This window comes from Sciurus vulgaris (assembly GCF_902686455.1).
Source record: "Sciurus vulgaris genome assembly, chromosome: 3".
In the NCBI taxonomy this organism is placed as follows: domain Eukaryota; kingdom Metazoa; phylum Chordata; class Mammalia; order Rodentia; family Sciuridae; genus Sciurus; species Sciurus vulgaris.
This window is the reverse complement of record NC_136463.1, coordinates 5445089-5463797: the sequence shown is the minus strand read 5'-3', so window position 1 is coordinate 5463797 and position 18709 is coordinate 5445089. Positions and strand designations below refer to the sequence as shown.

The 18709-nt window shown below is 43.6% G+C and overlaps 1 protein-coding gene across 1 annotated transcript in view; it reads right to left on the bottom strand.

Moving 5' to 3' along the window:
- Nucleotides 1–305: 305 nt before the first annotated feature.
- SRP68 (signal recognition particle 68) overlaps nt 306–18709 on the bottom strand; it is a 33743-nt gene continuing 15339 nt past the window's right edge. Inside the window, exons 8-16 of the mRNA XM_079134210.1 lie at nt 18180–18320; nt 13050–13148; nt 9571–9635; nt 5116–5272; nt 4772–4866; nt 4035–4164; nt 2242–2317; nt 1543–1595; nt 306–1122 (exon numbers count right to left, since the gene is read on the bottom strand). Coding sequence (XP_078990336.1) covers nt 895–1122; nt 1543–1595; nt 2242–2317; nt 4035–4164; nt 4772–4866; nt 5116–5272; nt 9571–9635; nt 13050–13148; nt 18180–18320 — 1044 coding nt within the window. The 3' untranslated portion in view covers nt 306–894. The remainder of the gene's footprint in view (nt 1123–1542; nt 1596–2241; nt 2318–4034; nt 4165–4771; nt 4867–5115; nt 5273–9570; nt 9636–13049; nt 13149–18179; nt 18321–18709) is intronic.

The window sequence follows — 18709 nt, the reverse complement described above, 5'->3', positions numbered from 1 at the left end:
CACTTTTATTCCTTCTTTCTTACATTGCTTTTTGGATGTCTATTATTGATGCCATGGTAGAAATAAAAAAGGATGACTAAGAAGAGAAGTAAAAGGGTAAAGAAGGAGATTAAAAGGTGATGGCATCTGAACTTACAGACTGGGGACTCTTCTTAAAAATGGCGCTTCTAACAAGTCCAAATCTGGCACCGACTATACCCAGCTGCCAGAAGCCAGGAGGCACTCAACCTCACAGACTCATTCAACCAGGGCCCCGAGGAGAACTGGGCTGGATGTGAGGGAGGGCATGTAAAAAATGGGCACAGTCGCCATCATCTTTGCCTTTTAATATAAGATTTGGTTTCATCATTTCTGAGTGTAACATATTTCTTCTAAAAATAGAGCTCTCTGCTTGTTCTGAAACTTAATGTTCACTTGGAGGTGAAGGGGATAAGGCTGACCGTAATCTGGGGTGACACTGCCAATGTTTCACAGTCATGAACAAACCTCAAGGATTCTGGATGCTCACAGCAAGGATGAGTTCATTTCAGGTCCATGGTACTGAGGAAACATGACAAAACATTTCAAGGCCCCACCCACCCTTGTGTGGAACCCCGACTGCATTACTGACCAAAGGTAACCAATCACGGCTCACAGGAGACCAGAAAACAGCGGTCCCCCAGGAGGCACAGAGACAGAGCGACCCTGACCCATGGCCAGAATATGGAAGGTGCCCTTGCAACACGGGTTAAGAACGTAAGTGCACAAACACGAGACGTGTGAAGGCAGGGCTGAGGGTGCCGAGCTCTCGCCCTGGACCAATGCAGACCTGGATTTAATACGATGGAATTTGCTGGGACTTTTTCACAACAAATTTAGAGTCAGAATCTCCCCTGCCTCCAAAAAAGAGCCTGGTTAGCTCCTGAATCCAAAGATGCCCTTGATGTATCCAGTGAGGCCACTCTTGGTCTTCTGCTCCAACTTGTCCTCAAGGGGTGGGAAGGCCACATGGTTGAGGGCCAGGTCGAAGAACAAAGGCTTGCAAGGGATGGGCTGGAATCCTGGTGGGAAGTGCACGAGGTTGGCTTGCTTGGTGACGAGGGAAGGGTCCAGGCAGAAAGTCTCAAACCGTTCAACCAGAGGCTGGAGGTCAAATCAAAGGTGTTAATCACAGAAGGGTCCCGGTGGGACTTCACTGTGTGCTGGGCACTCAGTTCACTACTTTTCATTCCTATGATTATTCTCTTTCCATTCCTGCAATCTCCAGCAAAAGCGCTACCACAGCCCTGCCCTCTAGGTCAGTCACTGACACAGGGGTCTCTGGAGGTCCAGGTCAGAGCTCTTCAGAGCTGCACAGCAACAACTTCCTCTGTGTTTTTCCCTAGGTCCATTTAGACACCCAACCAACTCCCCAGGCAGCTCACAGGCCTCTGAGCAAGAGAAGGGGAGGGAAATAAATAGAGGATTTCCCTAGAAAGGAAGGGCCCTCTGTTCTACATTTATTCATTCCAAGCGTTACTAATCCTCCATCCTCCAGCTTCTCAGGAACCAGGTCACACTTACCTTATTGTCCCTGACTTGGGAGGAAGTCTCTGTTTGATGGGAGTCGTTTGTATCTGAAAATATCACAGGGATTCAGTAAGAATAGGGACTTTGCCTGCTACAGTCACAAGAGGCTTTTCAAGCATGGCTTCTAAATGCCAAGAACAAAGGTACACAGCATGTGGGTAGTGAGTCCTCTCCCTATGCATCCAAATTCTGCTAAGAATTGATATAAAGAGTGATTATTCCCAGATCTACTGTGGTTGGCCCAGAGGAGTTGCCACAGTTGGATGGAAGGTGGTAAGGGGGACGAAGGACAGTATCACTGTTCCTCTAAGTCCTTCTGTACAGTTCAGTGCCTAATATGGAAGGAGAGAAGGCTGGGGTCAGGCAAGGTGGTGCACATCCATAATCCCAGCTACTTAGGAGGCTGAGGCAGGAGGACTTGCCTCAAGTTCAAGGCCAGCCCAGCAACTTAGTGACACCCTGTCTCAAAGAATAAAAAGGGGCAGGGGTGTAGCATGCCCTTGGGTTCAATCCTTAGCACCACAAACAAAAAGGAAGGAAAGCCTAAGGAGAGCAAACATTTTATGCAGACTATCCCAACAACCCCTTTCAACCTTTTGTCTTAAAAATAGTGGCTGGTATAGGGTGTGGGAGAGAAGTGACAGGGAAGGGAACTCTGGGGACACAGTAGCCCAGTCGAGGCAAGTGGCTCACCCAAGATGGCTGCGGCCTGCAGGGAGCACTTCTCTGACCGCACTTGGGTGATGAGCTCTTGCACGTCAGGCAGGTCCTGCAACGATTCCAAGAACGTGTGCTCATGAGCGGGTCGGGTTAGAGCGGACACCGCACTAACCTGGGTTAAGCAGTCCCACCAGGATTTTCATAGAATTTGGAACTTTTAAAATGGTTCTATTTAAAACAAACAAACAACCCCCCCCCCCCCCCAAAACTGGCCTGTTTCAGGAGGGAAGAGCTATGTCACAGCTGAAGTAACATGCCTAGAATAGTAATGGTAATATTAATAAATTGACTATGCACTAAATGTCCCATGTACCTGCACTAATCTGAACTGTTTACCTAAGTAGGTGTTAATTTAATGTTCATGATAATCTTGGGATCATGTGTACTTCCAACTGGCAAGTGAAATCCTGCGGCATGGAGATGTTGAAGACTGTGGCAACCGTAGCTCGGGAAGCAGAGCTGGCGCTCACAATCAAAGCATTCCCCACTTTTAGGACAGCAACACCTTGCTCTTGGCCTCAGAATTACTTGGCACAGTGGAAATGATCTGACAAGGCCTAGCCACCACATAATCCTTCCTGCCTCCATTCTCCGACACTTCCCTCCAAACCACTTTGCATGTAAGGTGAAGTGGATGTCTATACAGCAGCTCATTCTTTTCTCCAGAGATGAATGACCCACACTGCTTTACTGCTATGTCCCTGTGGTGATGCTGCCACTGTCCTTACCCCTCTTCGGCCCCGCCTCCACCACTCCTTCCTTGTCTGTTAGCCTCTTTCCTTTGTGGTGCCGGGGATCAAATCCAGGACCTCATACATGCCAAACATGTGCTCTGCCCTTGAGCCCTAGTTTCAGTCCTCTGACTTTGCAAGATTCCTGCCTGTGGGTCTTGAGGCTACAATAAAGCCACATGCTCGCTAGAGGCCAAAACCAGGAGGACACATTCTCCCTCCTGGGGCTTGGTGTCCCAAGCACAAAGCAGCAGCTCTCAAATGCTGGTTGTGACTCCATCAATGATAGTAAAGCCAAGCTCCTATTCTAAACAGTGTCTACTACAAAGTAAACATGGGTTCCTTGGCCTGGCCAATGTTTAAAAAGCTATGTTTCATCACAGCAGTCTATAAGCTTATGTAGCTAGCTGGCACTCGACAATCAGTGAGATAAAGTAAGCTATGGAGTCTTTCAGGCTGTACTTTGGATGGGTACTTCCTAAGCCTGACTGAATACCCACATTGCCTAGGGTCAATTAAAACAGACTCTTGACTCTTGAGGTCAGGACTGTGGCCCGTGAGTCTGCATTTCAAAGCAGCTCCCCAGGCTGCTGGGCTTGGACACACCCTGTACAGAAAGACCTGGCCAGTGGTTCTCAGCTTCACTGCATGTTAGCATCACTGAGGAGCTTTCAAAAGCCCATGTCCACTCTACACCCCACACCAGTCAGAACCAGAATCTCCAATGGTCAGGGACAGGACCAGATATCTATCTTTTAAAAATCTTACTAGGCAATTCCAACATAGAGCCGGGTCTAAGGCAACTGTTCTTCAGGTTTATTTATGTTTTTAAACAGAGGAATGGCTTTCTTTGTTGTGTCCTGGAATGAACTGTTGTGGCCTGGAACGTACTCATAAGTTACTCAGCCTACAGCTCAAGGGGGACCAAGAAACCAGCCTGGAATGCACCCTGCAGGCACGCCCTCAGAGCGGCCCAGCACCATCACACCAACTAACCTCCTGGAATTGGGAGACAAGGAGTGGTCCATGGCTCACCTTTAAGCTATTCCTAAAGGTTCCAGCATCTGAATTCACTTCATTTGCGTATTTCAGGACTCTATCATACAGAACGAGGGCTTCGCTCCACTTCTTCACCAACACGTAGGACTGAGCAATGAAAAAACACCTGATGGGGAGGGGAAAAGAGCCACAGTATTCTAAAGCAATAATTGCCCAAGAACAAGGCTTTCCATGCAGTTTAGGCTCACTTTCACACTCGAAACAGTTTTAAACTCCAGATCATCACCTAGGAGCCTCCCCTACCATTAACAATGGTCAGTTTTGCCTGGCTAAGGTACAGCAATCAGAGATGGCCCATCTTTCACTTACTAGCTGACTCTGCAAACACAGGACAACTCCCCAAAAGAAGATGGTGGCAGCCAGGCATGGGCAAGAGGGAACACTTGTCTGGCACAAATATAAATCCCACTTGCCACTTTCTGCAATGACTCGTGTCTATTCATCTTTTTCTTTTTTAGTTCTGGGGATTGAATCCAGGAGTGCTCTAATGCTGAGCTACATCTGCAGCCTTTTTAAAGTTTTATTCTGAGATAGTGTCTCTCTAAGTTGTTAAGGCTGGCCTCAAACTTGCCATTCACCTGCTCAGTCTCCTGAGTGGCTGGGATTACAGGTGTGCACCACTGGTTTCATCTACTGTGGGGTGGGACATGGCCCAAAACTTACAGAACCACGTGAGGCAGAAGACAGCTCTGCTGCCCTTCTCAGGATGTTACCTATATGCCTTGAACACCAGGGTCTTCAGGCCTATCTCTTTCTGGAAGGCTCTGTCTTCCTCCAAGCCAGGAAGCTGCAGTAATTCCACCAGATTCTGTTTAACAGATGTAAGAAGAAAATGAGAAGACCTCAGATCAAGTTCTTGTCAGAGACCTTATAAGAACAGGTAAGGGCAGGAAAAAAGTCTGTGCTCAAAACGATGGGCAAAGTCTGTGAGGTATGACTGGGCAGCAGTTGCTAAGTGCTCCTCACTGCCATGGCCCTTTGGGTATGCAAAGTTAAGGCATGTGGTGTCCAACACAGGCGGAGGACAGGCCTTGCGTTCCCAGTCCCCAAGGGTCACCTGGAGAATGATGTCGTACAGCCGGATTAGGTCCTGGGGTCGGGGAGAGCGCTTGCTGTCATCTTCTGGCTGCTGCTGCAATAGAGCCTTCTGCAGGCCTTTGGCCATGTTCTCATTACGCCTGATTGCCGTCGACAGCTTGATGTAAGTTAGGTAGCTGGAATGGACCATGTGTCAGCTCAGGTTATACTTAGAGAAGTTCAAGTTCTGGGAAGAGAACTGGACTGTGAGTTGGGACTGACCTAGGGGCCATGGGGGGTGAGGGTGTGTCATACACCAGGCCTATCTGACCTGGGCCTCAGGCTCACAGGGCCTGTAATTTGGCAGCTATTCAGTAGCAAATTTGTGGGGAACCAGAATGAGATCTTATCACAAAATTTTATTTCAGCGTAAATTAGGGCCTCTGTATGTTTTTTGAGTCACACAGCTCTTGGCTTCAGAGGTTGTTACTAGTCCCTAAGAAGGTGCATGGGTAGAAGCCAGTTTCTGGAACAAAATCCAGTTACCTGCTCTGCCTGCCCACACCAGAAGGCGTGTGTGCACCACAGCTGCCCCCGCTCATCAATGATCTTCTTAGAAACACTGCCATTAAGTCTCTCTAGATGGTCATGCTTACTAGCTACGTGGATTCAGAAAGACACATGATACCTGCTTATTTTAATTGTGCCACCTTGAAAATCCCTTTAATGTTGGGGTAAAAACATGGTAACTGTTTAAGAAGAATTCAGCCCTCTCAATCCCTATCTAACTTTGAATAGAGGCCATCCCTTGAGAGGATGCAAAAGAGGCCTGATGATAGGGACACAGACCAGCTGGAGTCAAAGAACTTCATAATGTACTTGGGGACCATGTGCAAGCGTGAATCCTGGGCCCACTCTACTCAGCTTCCAGAATAAGAGCAGCCAGCTGCATTCCAGGGATTGGACCAGCCCAAGAGAAAACCCCGTAAGATTCCTAAATCAGGTACTCAGTGGAAAAGCAGAGCCAGACACCTAAGCAAGGACTATACCTGAATAGCCCCAACACACAATGCTCCCACCTGACAAGCCCCCTGCTTCCACAAGAGTGGGGAGCAGAATCAGTAGACATTAAGAAAAACCTTTAATACCAAAGTGGAGGCCAAACTCCAAAGGGAAAACGAGCAACCTGGAAGAACCAGAATTTGCAGGGAACAAAAATTTCATAAACTACTCAACAACAACGAAGATCAAAGAATACAAGTAAGCTTTTAGATGGCCTGAATACTGGGAAAGCCATGCTGGGGATGTAGGTAGTGGCAGTGTGTACGCAGAGCAGGTGAGACTAGGATTACACTGGAAGGTTGTAAAAATGACTAATTAACAAGTAGCAAGTACACATGTCACTTAGAGAGAGAAGGAGATGAATACCAAAAGAATTCATTTCATTAACAGAATTAAAAACAGCCGCTTCTAAGAAATGGATGAGAAGGTCAAGAGATACAATTTTCTAAAAAGTTTTGCAGAAAACAGACTGTCAAACAAGTAACTATTATACACAGAATGATACGAGCTACCTGATTTCTGTTTTGTCAGATTTTTCTCAAAGCTGGCCTTCCCATCATGGAAATCCATGACCCTGATACCAGCTAGATCTGAAAGTGAGAGCATAAACCCAAGAGCAAGGGGACATCAAGGTTTCAAAATTTCCTCAGCATTGGTAAAGGTTTTAGAGGGTCTTTTCAAGGTCAGAGGTCAGGACAACCTCCTCAGAGACTGCAAGCAGGTCACCAAGCCTCCAGAAGCCACATCTTTCTCCTCAGGCTGTTGAAACAGATAACATCTCAGGGCCTGTCTTGCTTAGTAGTCTATGTATCTGAGTCATCTGGCAGTCAACATGACATTCACATAATACCAAATCCCTAAGAATGGATATCAAGTGTAAAGTATAGAGATTTTTGTTTTCTGGTTTTTCTGTGGTACTGGAAGATGTGCTAGCTATGTGTTCTAATGCTGAGCTATATCCACAGTCCTTTTTTTTTTTTTTTTTTTTTTTAATAAAAATAAAACCACAGGGACTAGGTATGTGGCTCAGTGGCAGAGCGCCTGCCTAGTGTGTGTGAGGCCTTGTTACAGTAACAAACATGAGAATAAAAAAAAGACATGCAGGGGAAATGGCAGGCTTATCATCTAAGTTAGGAGCTGTGGCTAAGAAATAAATTTTCAAATGGAAAGTAAGTCTGATGAGAAGTGGTTTTCCTAGGTATGGTTCTCCCCAGAATGTTACCCCCCCAAAATGTTACTCTTCTGACTTTTTTCTATGAAACAAAATAACCCATTCTTTATTCTTTTTGGTCACTGGGACTGAACCCATGACCTCATGTGCCCTATCACTGCAACCCTACCCCATCTTTTAAAAAAATGAAAACTAGAGATGGAGGTGTAGCTCTGTGGTAAAGCACTTCCCTAATGTGGGTGTGGCCCTAGGTTCATTCCCTACACCAAACACACACACACACACACCCATAAGAAATTGACAAGTGATTTTAAAATATATATAAAAGAGCACAAAGGAAATAGTCCAGACACGCCCGAGGAAACACCTGATGATGGGAACTTCCTCTACTAGCTAACAAGACTTAATATGAGGGCTGGGGTTGTAGCTCAGAGGTAGAGCATATGCCTAGCATGAGTTCAATTCTCAGAACTGGTTCAATTCTCAGCACCACAGGGAAATAAATGAATAAAATAAAGGTCCATCAAAAACCAAAAGGAAGTTAAAAAAAAAAAAAAAAAAAAAAAAGACAATATGAAGTTACAGTAATTCACTGCACCAACGCAAGTAAAGACCAATAAACCAATGGAGCAGAAGGCAGTGCAAAGTGTCCACAAGAAGAAAATGTACTACAGGTCCTGGGGAAAGGGTGGGATGATCAGTAAGCTATACTAGAACAATCCATAGTCTTAATGGAAAAAAGTGAAGCAGACTCCTACTTTACACAAGACCAACTGCAGATGAATTAAACTTGAGGCAAAAGTAAACTTAAACATGAAAGGAACAACTTAAAAATGTTCAAAACACAAAGGTGAATCAATTTCAGAGCTTGGCACTAGAAAGGAGAGTGGCTAGCTCTAGAAGAAGGGGAGGAATGAGCTGGGGGGACACAGGGAGCTTCAAAATTTTGGGTTGTGCTCCAGTTTCTAAGCTACATAAAAATCTTACATTATATATAATACATATTTAAATAATACCCAAATGCAGTATATAAACTTTTTTTTAATACAGTTCTGGGACTGAACCCAGGAGTACTCTACAACTGAGTGACACGCCCAGACCTTTTTTTTTTTAAAGTTTTTATTTTGAGAGAAGGTCATGCTAAGAGTTGCTGAGGCTGAACTTGAACTTGTGATGCTCCTGCCTCAAGCCACTGTGTGTGTTCCACCATGCCTGGTTATAGAACACATACTCTCAGATGATAAAATGCACCTATATGCATTAGTGTTGCTTGTTACATATTAAGAAATTATCCACACACTCACATATACATATATATATATATATATATATATTTTTTTTTTTTTTTTTTTTTTTTAAATCACTGGAGAGTCAACCCAGGGGCTCTCTACCACTAAGCCACATCTGCAGTCCTTTTTATATTTTATTCAGAGACAGGCCCTTTTGAGTTGCTAAGGTCTTGCTAAGTTGCCAGGGCTGGCTTTGAACTCTTGATCCTTCTGCCTCAGCCTCCCAAGTCACTGTGATTATAGGCGTGTACCACCAGGCCCAGCTGGCTTCATCCCCAGCCTTTTAAGTATTTATGTATGTATGTATATATGTATGTATGTATTTGTTTATTTAATTTTTTTAGTTGTAGATGGACACAATACCTTTGTTTTGTTTTGTTTTAAATGTGTGTACTGAGAATTAAACCCAGTGTCTTACATCCGCTAGGTGAGTGCTCTACCACTGACCACAACACCAGCCCTACATTTTTATTTTAAAATAGGGTCTAAATTGCCCAAATTTGCAATCTTCCTCCCTCAGCTAGGATTACAGGTGTGTGCCACCATGCCATGCAAGAAATTATAAATTAAATTGTATGCTGGGCAGGGTAGCACACGCCTGTAATCCCAGCAATTTGGGAGGCTGAGGCAGGAGGATCACAATTCTGAGGCCACCCTGAGCAACTCGGCAAGACCCTGTCTCAAAATAAAAAATAAAAAGCACCAGGGATGTAGTTCAGTGGTAAAGCACACCTGGATTTAATCTCCAGTATAACAAAAGCAACAAAATCAAATAAAATGTGTACAAACATTTTATATTCTCTTTTGTGCCAATGGATATATTTTACAACAATAGTAGTAGAAAAATTCAGGGTATAACTCTGTGTTTATAGAGTGCTTGCTTCACATGCATGAGGCCCAGGGTTTGATCATCTGCACTGCAAAAATAAATACATACATATTTAAAAATTAGAAAAAGTAAAATAACCCTTACCTGTGCAGGTATTGGAGGTTAGATACCTTTCCTGACTCCCCATCAAGGGTGTAATCTCTCTGTTTCTGCAGAAGGTGAAAAAGTTAAAAAGTAAAACTCCTATCTGTGGGTCTGAATACCTCCTTAATAAAGATGCAGACTAGTGTGTTTGGGGGTCCTCAACTATTAAAGATTTGATAACATATTATAGAATGCCACTGTTATCTAAAAATGGCCTTGACTAATAGGATTCAGAGCAATGGCCAGTTGAGGTTCCCTGTCCCCTGCTCCCAGAATCTAATCACGAGTATTTAAAAAAAGAGTCTGCAGTTCCCTCTTAGGATTTATGCCTCATACCCGAGCTTTACTCCTGTGTGTGTGCTGCCTAGAGATTGCATCTGGCTGGCTGAATAATGGCCCTCTAAGACCCATATCCTAACCTCCAAAATATATGAAGATGCATGTTATAAAATAGAAGAGATGTTGCAGACGTGATTAAATTAAGGGGTTTGGGGATTATCCTGTCATTCAAGTCCAATCTAACCACAGGATCTTTAGAAAGAGGAGGCTTCAAAAGGGTCAGAGATAGAGAAGGTATAGGAACCAGAGCAGAGGGCAGAGGAGAGAAGATGCTGAGCTTTGAAGATAGAGGAAAGGGTCACAAGTCAAGGAAAGAAGGTGGCTTCTAGAAGCCAGAAAATGCATTCTCTGGAATACTGGGAATGGATTCTCCCCAGACTCCCCGGTGGTTCCCAAAGGGAAAGCAGCCCTATACAGCTACTTCAGGTTTCTGACCTCCTGAAGCGTAAGATAATAAATGTATTATTTTAAGCCAACAAATGTGGTAATATTACCATGAATGCAGCTCTTATGTTGCCACATTCATTCCATTCTATGAGGTATCCCCATCCCCTGTGCATTCAAGGTGAGTGAGGTAGGCTGGACTCCATAGGACCCTATCCTGAGAGGGTAAAGGGAAGTGTACTATGTAATGGCAGTCTAAAGGCAGAAGGAAGCAAGCAGTGCTTTAATTAAGAAAACAAATAAAACAAAACCAAACAACTCAAAACCAATTTTAAAAACATTTTGTATTTAATATATGGGGGCAAATGCAAAAATAAAAAAATTTAAAAACACTTGCTTTTAAGATGTTTAGAATCTTGAGGAAAATAATGCAAAGGTGAAAAAGTAAACATAAAACCCGCCCCCCCAACATTTCTATGAATCATGAGTCTTTTTTTTTTTTTTTTTTTTTTGCGGTGCTGGGGATCGAACCCAGGGCTTTGTGCTTGCAAGGCAAGCACTCTACCGACTGAGCTATCTCCCCAGCCCCCCCCAACATTTCTAAAGGGAATATTTGAAGTTACTGTTTCATGGCATGGAGCTTCAGTTTTACAAGATGAAGGGTTCTGTACGTAGCTGGATGGCTGTGAAGATGTGACATGTGGTTATGATGGATGCAATTTCTGGAGAGGCGATGGCTGTGCGACATCATGATCGCAATTCATACCACCAAACTGTGCACTTAGAAACAGGATGCTAATCTGGGGCTTGGGATGCAGTTCAGTGGTACAGCACTTGCTTATCAAGTGTGAGCTCCTGGGTTCCAGCCCCAGAACCACAAAAAAAGGAAAAAAAAAAAAAAGGCAGACTTGCTATCTTTTCTCACAATAAAAAACGAATACATTTTTTTTAAAGAGACATACTTAGCTAGGTGTCATGGTGCACACACATATCCCAGCTACTTGGGAGGCTGAGGAAGGGGGACTGCAAGTTCAAGGTCAGCCTAGGCAACACAGTAAGACCCCAATTCAAAATAAAATAAAATGGGCTGGGGATGTAGCTTAGTGCTTGCCTAGCATGTGTGAGATGCTGGGTTCAATCCCCAGCAGAGCAAAGAGAAAATGTAAAAATAAGGGTTGCGGTTATAGCTCAGTAGAAGAACGTATGCTTAGCATGCATAAGGCCCTGGGTTTAATCCCTCACACCAAAATAAGTAAGTAAATAAAATAATAAAAATAAAATAGGTAATATTTGATTAACTACCATAAAGAAACTACAGCTGTAATTATCAGATACGTAGAAAATGTAGAGATTTCTGTGGGCTTGGATGGTGGAGGCACACTTCTTAGGTAAGCCATGAGGTGGACCTTGAAAAACAGGTGGCGTTTAGATAGGCGGAAAGGGAGAGGAGAGAGCTTCCAGGCGTGAGAAGTAAAAGGGGCCTGAAGAGTAAGGAAAGCACTCGGCTGGGCGTGGCTCAGCAAGACAGTGCAGCAGCTGGAGAGGGCAGAGTGCAAGGCAGAAGCAGCCTTGGGGGGCAGCTTAAGGACGCTGCCCTAGGTGTGCCAGACAGAAGTCTTGAAAGTGGGTGAGTACCCCAGACCTAAGGAGCATAGGTACAGAGGAAATAATAACTTCTAGTCATGTTTACCTCTGTTTTGAAATGTTACTTTAATGTATTTTATATATTACAAATGAGAAGAATAAGAAGGTATATAATTTATAAACAAACATATCAGAGGTACATGCTCGATTATAGGGCACATTATCATAAAAGTTTGAAGAGCACTGATCCAGACCTAGGGAAAACAAATCACTGGACTTTTTTTTATAATTATACAGTGAGATGGGCTTTAGAAAGATTCAAGCAATTAAGAGATCTTTATAGTAATCTAGGCATACAATGAAAGGCTGTAATTAAAAGCTGGGTACAGTGGCCCATGCTAGTATTCCCAGCCTCTTGAGAGGCTGAGGGAGGAGGATCACAAGTTTGAGGCCAGCCCCAATAACTCTGCAAAGCCTTCAGCGGCATAATGAGACCCCCATCTCAAAATAAAAAAATCAAAAGGGCTGAAGATGCAGCTCAGTGGTAGACACAGCATGCTTCAGGCCCAGGGTTCAACCCCCAGCACTGTAAGCCCAAAACAAAAACAGTGGAATCAACAACAGGTGAAAGGCACCACACAGGGATAGCAAGTATGTTTGGTGACAGGGAGGCTTTCACCCAGACATCTGAATGCATCACAGCGACATTATTAGATAAAGGGAGCACAGAGAAGTGTGCCTGGAGATAAGAGTTTGAGATTGACCTTGGCAACATGTATACATGTGCGTTGCTTTTTTTTTTTTTTGGCTTTTATCGTACAGTCAGTACTATAAAATTTGTTTTGGCTTTGTGACTATGTAGCACTTTAGATAAGGTTGTGTTTGAACTTTGTTCTATAGAATGAAGAAAACGTACTGAATACACCTAGAATCAAAATTAAAAAAAAAAAAAGAGTTTGAGATCACAGGATGTAAAACCATCAGGAAGAACAGGGTAAAGAGAAATCAATTTTTCAACCTGATGGAGCCCAGAGGCCCTAGCTGTTGGGCAGTTTACCGTCTCACCTAAAAAACCCTGGTGGCTGAGGCAGTATGCACTGAGACCTCTGGGAACCTCCTAAGGCTGGGACAGACTGAGAGGACCCCAGCGTCAGGTCAGCTGACGATCCTACCTGATCTGGCTTGAGCTCTTCCCTCACGGCCTGGATGGCATCCCGACACTCACTGAGCATGGACTCAAACAGCCGCTCCTTGGTTCCTTCGCTTTCAGCCTGAACAGAGGCAGAGAGGAGCAAGAGACTGCTCTGAGTGAATCGCAGTATTCTGTAGGGAGGAGGGCAGCACAGTGCTTTGACCCTGCCCCACACCTCGCCTGCCCAAATCAGAGAGCCTGTTAACTGTCTCTCTCCCGGGAATTTTATCCCAGTCTTGTCCATTATTCACACAGAAATGGGGATAATATTTTGAAAGTGAAGCTACTGAGAGAGCCATCTGTATGACTGATCTGGATCTGCCAGGCAGCAGGTCTGTACATTTCCTCAGTCACAGAACTTTCCCCCACTTTCCTCCAATGTTTTTACCTTGCTCAGGACCAGCACCTGGAGACTTACGGCCTATTCACACTAAGGCACAGCACACCAGAAGTCTCCTTCCAGAAAAAAATGGCAAGCTCTATTGCATAACAACAGAACAACCCTTTATAAAATACCCCAATGTGCAAATTCTTTATTTTAGGTCCAAGCAAGTGATAAACATTACTAATCAATACCCAATCAAAAGCATTTCTCCTAAATATCACAATGAGTACTCTTTCCCACAGACATCCTGTACTCCAACACTGCATGTGGTCTATTTTGAGAACAACTTTTTGGGCAGATAAGGTGGACAAGAATGAGGTACAGTCTTTGAACAAGTACTGGGTGTCACCCTCTGCTACACAGCTGGGAGAAGTGAAAAAGTGATTCACTAACTGAACACCTGCCAAACCACATTATCATCCCAAAGAATCTGACTAAGCAGGTGGGAATGGACAAAAGGCAGAAAGGAGGTGAACTTGTGTTACTGGCAGACTTGCTGTGAAATTAAAACATCAACATTCCATTATTACACTTGACTCTCCACAGAAACTAACATCCAATCTGAAAAAAATGTCAACATTTAACTGACTTTTAAGGAAGCACAAAAGAAAGCCTGGTACTGCCCACGTCTTTAAGAGCTGGCTGGAAAGAGCTTAAAGAAAATTTTCTTTTCTTCTCTGAAGAACTCTTATGGTTTTTCCTAGTTTCCATTGTGAAAAAAAAGTCTCCCCTATAAATTACCCAATATAAATCAAACATTCTCTTCCACCTACGGGTTACTTGGGTTTCCCACTCTTCACTAATGGGAAGGAACCAGGGACACAGGCCTGTAACTCTAAGCAGACACGCGTCCCATGTTCACTGCAACAGGACTCTTGGCAAAAATGAAGTGCCTCACTCTGAACCATCCAGTGCAATGGTGTCCCCACATGTTCTACTGAGCACTCGAGATTATTATAGTTTGAAAGGAACTAGATGCCAGGTGTGGTGCTGCACACGTGTAATTTCAGTGACTTGGGACACAGAGGCAGGAGGATCACAAGTTCCAGGCCAGTCTCAGCAATGTAGTGAGACCCTTTCTCAAATTTAAAACACAATGAAAAAGTCTGGGGATACATAGCTCAGTGGGACAGCACCACTGGGTTCAATCCCCAGTATAAATAAACAGAAAAGCAGAACTAGCCATATATGTTGAGTGGCTACTACACTGGATGGTGCAGCTCTAAAGAAAAACACTCTACAACATTGTTAAGCACAATTGGCAAGTTGGCAAGATTCTTTGTAATCTTTTAAGTAAACTTGCCAAATATGGAGAAGTACAATTCCTATGGAATAGTGCTGCTGTCTAATACTTAACAAAGGGGCTGAGATATGTGAGCACCCTGGTGTGCATCAGAATCCAAACAGCTGACCACACAGGAGCCAGAGCCACATTATCAGCAGGATGAATGAACCTCGGAGCCAGTTTGAAAACCATGCAATCTAACAAATATGCCACCAACACTCATTTTCAGATGGGCACAGATCAACAGTTCAGGCAGTGGGTGCATAGGTAAGAAAAGAACAAATTTTGTTTTTCCAGCTACACAAGATCTGTCTCCACTCCTGCTGGCGGGGTATGGTTTAAGCTTAAAAATAAAGGCTGGGTACTATGGCACATGCCTGTAAACCCCAGCAACCTCCTGGGAGGCTGAGGCAAAAGGATCACGAGTTCAAAGCCAGCCTCAGCAATTTAGTGAGACTGAGCAATTTAGTGAGACCCTGTTTTTGTTTTGTTTTTTTTAAAAAAGGGGCTGGGGATGTGGCTCAGTGATAAAGTGCCCCTGGGTTCAATCCCCAGTACAAAAAAAAAAAAAAAAAAAAAGTTAGAATGCTAAGCCTCTTCACTGCCACGTACCTACTTCCCTAGTTTGCTATGACAGTAAACCTCTGCAGCAAGAAGCTGAATACGAACCTCCCCCAATTTGAAGCACCACTAGGAATTTTACAAAAGTCTTAACAACAATGAAGGATAAAGCACATCTAAAGGGGAAGACCTAAGTCAGCTGTGTTTTCCTTCTGATGCCCACTGCTCAGTGACTCAGAGACCACTCATCTCTGAGTAGAACTTGTCATGATTTTCCCTGGCCAGGACAAAATGTCTCCAAACAGGAAGTCTTTAATACATCTAGCTGCTTATATTTTACTCTAGAATCTATATTTGAAGCCAAGATCACTCCTGAAAGGACAATGAAACAAGACACACCTCTCAACATGCAGGGGCAGGACGCCCCACCTACATGTGAGCCTGTCACATGATAAGCCAACCAACAAGGACATGTACTTAAACACAAGAGGCAAACTCCATGCATAAGAATTTGGGAAAAGGCTGGACCTTTTCCCCAGGGGCGGGGGGCCTATGACATGGAGAAATCTTAAGCCCAGAAATAACATGTTACTTATCAGTCCTAAAAATTAAAACATTCTAGTTTCTTTTTACAAAGCTTGAAACATCCAGGACGAGCTTGTCTCGAGCCCCTGGTTCTCTTCTTGGGCAGCATCTCCAAGATGGTGGGCATGAAGCAAACTGCTGCTATGTGCCCTGCTACTAAAGGCAGTTTTCCAGATTATTTCCACCTGTCTACAGAAATTGCTGGAAGATGGTGGCGTGACTAAGGCATCAGGGCAAGTCTGACCACATTCCTACCACACCCCTAGGAGAACTGTGGGCACAGGAACCAGGTTTCATCCAACCCAGGGAGACAGGAAGAAACACATGGAAATCTGATAAGGGGACAAATCTCACTGGAGAATGGATTTTCTTTTTTAAAGAAAAGGACAAGTAGTCTCCCTTCCACTAAAACATCCCAAATTAACCAGAACTTGGGCTCAGTGGTAAAGTGCTTGCCCAGCACATGTGAGGCACTGGGTTTGATCCTCAGCACTACATAAAAATAAATAAATAATAAAATAAAATAAAATTAGGAATTGTGTCCATCTACAGCTAAAAATATATGTATATTTAAAAAGTACTTTATGCCAACAAATTCAATGATTTCCATGAAATTAATAAATTCCTTTTAAAAAATAAAACTGATCCATATAGAAACAAGATAAAACACAGCTGGGTGAGATGGTACACACATAATCCCAATTACCCATGAAGCTGTGACAGGAAGATTTCAAGCTCAAGAACAACCTTAGCAACTTAGCAAGACCCTGTCTCAAAAAGCAAAAAATAAAAAATAAAAAAATAAAAGGGTTGGGGTGTAGTTCAGTGACAGAGTGCCCCTGGGTTCGGCCCCCAGTACTATAAAAATAAAAAAGAAAGAAAGAAAATTACTTAAATGTTAGTTTTCTTGTCCTTTATTCAATACATGTCTGTGGCCCCATCTCTAAGGTACTACCTCCATTTAATGTGCCTCTGTGGACCTCCACCTCACACTCCTCGCCAGAATTCCTGAATGCCCTGCCGTCTGGCACAGAAACCAGATGTTGTCTTCTCTCACTATTTTTAACTTCACCTAATTAATCCAACTACATGATTAAAATGATGGATACCAGAGCCCTAGTCCAGAGGGGATACCACCACCCAACAATGCCCATGAAATCTCTCCTAAAATATTTTCTTAGGCTAAGGAATGAACACATATATAAAAGATATGTGTGTGTGTGTGTGTGTGTGTGTGTGTATTTTCCCCCCTGTGGTGCTGAGCAGTTCCTCACATGTGCTAGGCAAGCACTCTACCACTAAGTCACAACCCCAGTCCCTCCTTAGTCTTTTTTTTTGTGGTGCTGGGGATCGAACCCAGGACCCTGTGCATTCCTCCTTAGTCTTTTAGTTTAAGAAAAAATTAACTTTCTGGTAACATTCTAGTGTCCTTTAAGCAAATAAAAGGGAAATGGAAGAGGCAACGTGCAGCACAAAGACAAGAATTCTTCAAATGCTCAATGTTGTTCCAACCCGAAGTTGCCATTTTGGAGTAAGTCAAAAAGTTTGGGTGTATAACACAACTCATGAACACAATTAGCAAAATACCCCTCTATACCTACACACAGCAGAACTGAGAAGTCTTAGAAATGCCACTGGTCCCTGGAAAGGCCAGTCAGCAGCTGTTTTGAGGATGCCCTTCACCTCACTTGGAGAAGGAACTCCAAAATATGCCTTAATCACTGTCCACCTCCTGTGAAGCAGGACCGCCAGCATCTCTTATCTGCAGGACATAGGTGATTGCTCACAACCATGCACAGGCAAGGATGTCAGGGGTGCAGCTTCAAGCACAGCTCAGCAGGAGTCTCACATGTACTCTACACATAAGACAGAACATTCAGGTTTAACCAGGTGCTCCTGAAAAAGCCCCAGAATGAGAGGTGAACCCTTGGGGCAGGGAGGCAAGGATGACAGGTCAGAGGGAAGGCAGGGATGTGGCATTATACTTCTGCACCTCCTGCTGGGCCAAAAGTGTCCCTTTTGTTAAGCAGCCTCCTAATACTCCTAATTTTATGTGGATGACTGTCATTGGCAATCTCTTTGTCCTCTAAACATAACTCCCCTATCAAATTGTTTTCAAAATAATTTTATTCAAGAGGGTGCATCTCCCGTCTTGCCAAATGCCCAATAGCATTAAGATAAATCTTTGTTTTGTGAGAAATGAGCACCAAGAAACTACCAGGTCTTCAACACTTGAGGACAACCTTCTCACATGCACAGAACAAAGCGTAACTGAGTAAGGACTCCCTCCTTACCTGGGCAATGGCTGCTTCATTATCTGCCAATCCCAACAGAAAGATCCTCACTTTGTCGATCTTCACGGGAACCGTCCTCCCTCTCCATTCCACTTCACTCATGGTAGCCGCCTGCTTGGCTCGAGTCTGCGTGATCAATGCCTGGAAAACAGTAAATAGTTAAAAGTTTTGACAGTGAAAATGATGAGACCTACTGTTTCTTTCTACAACCAACATATACTTATTATATAGTAGTATAGTAGAGTATATAAAATTTTTGCTTATTTTAAATTTCTCCCAAGTACCATATATAATTAGCTTATGAAAAGTCAAATATATTTTTTCCAATATTTTACATTTCTTACTTTTTCTATGAGTCTACATTGCTTGCTTAGAAAATAAATATAATGAAATACACTATTAAGTGAAAATGTTTTTTGTTAAAAATATAAGACAGATATAAGTTGGGCTTGGTACACACCTGTAATCCTAACTACTCAGGAGGCTGAGGAAGGAGGATCACAAGTGCAAGGCCAGCCTCAGAAACTTAG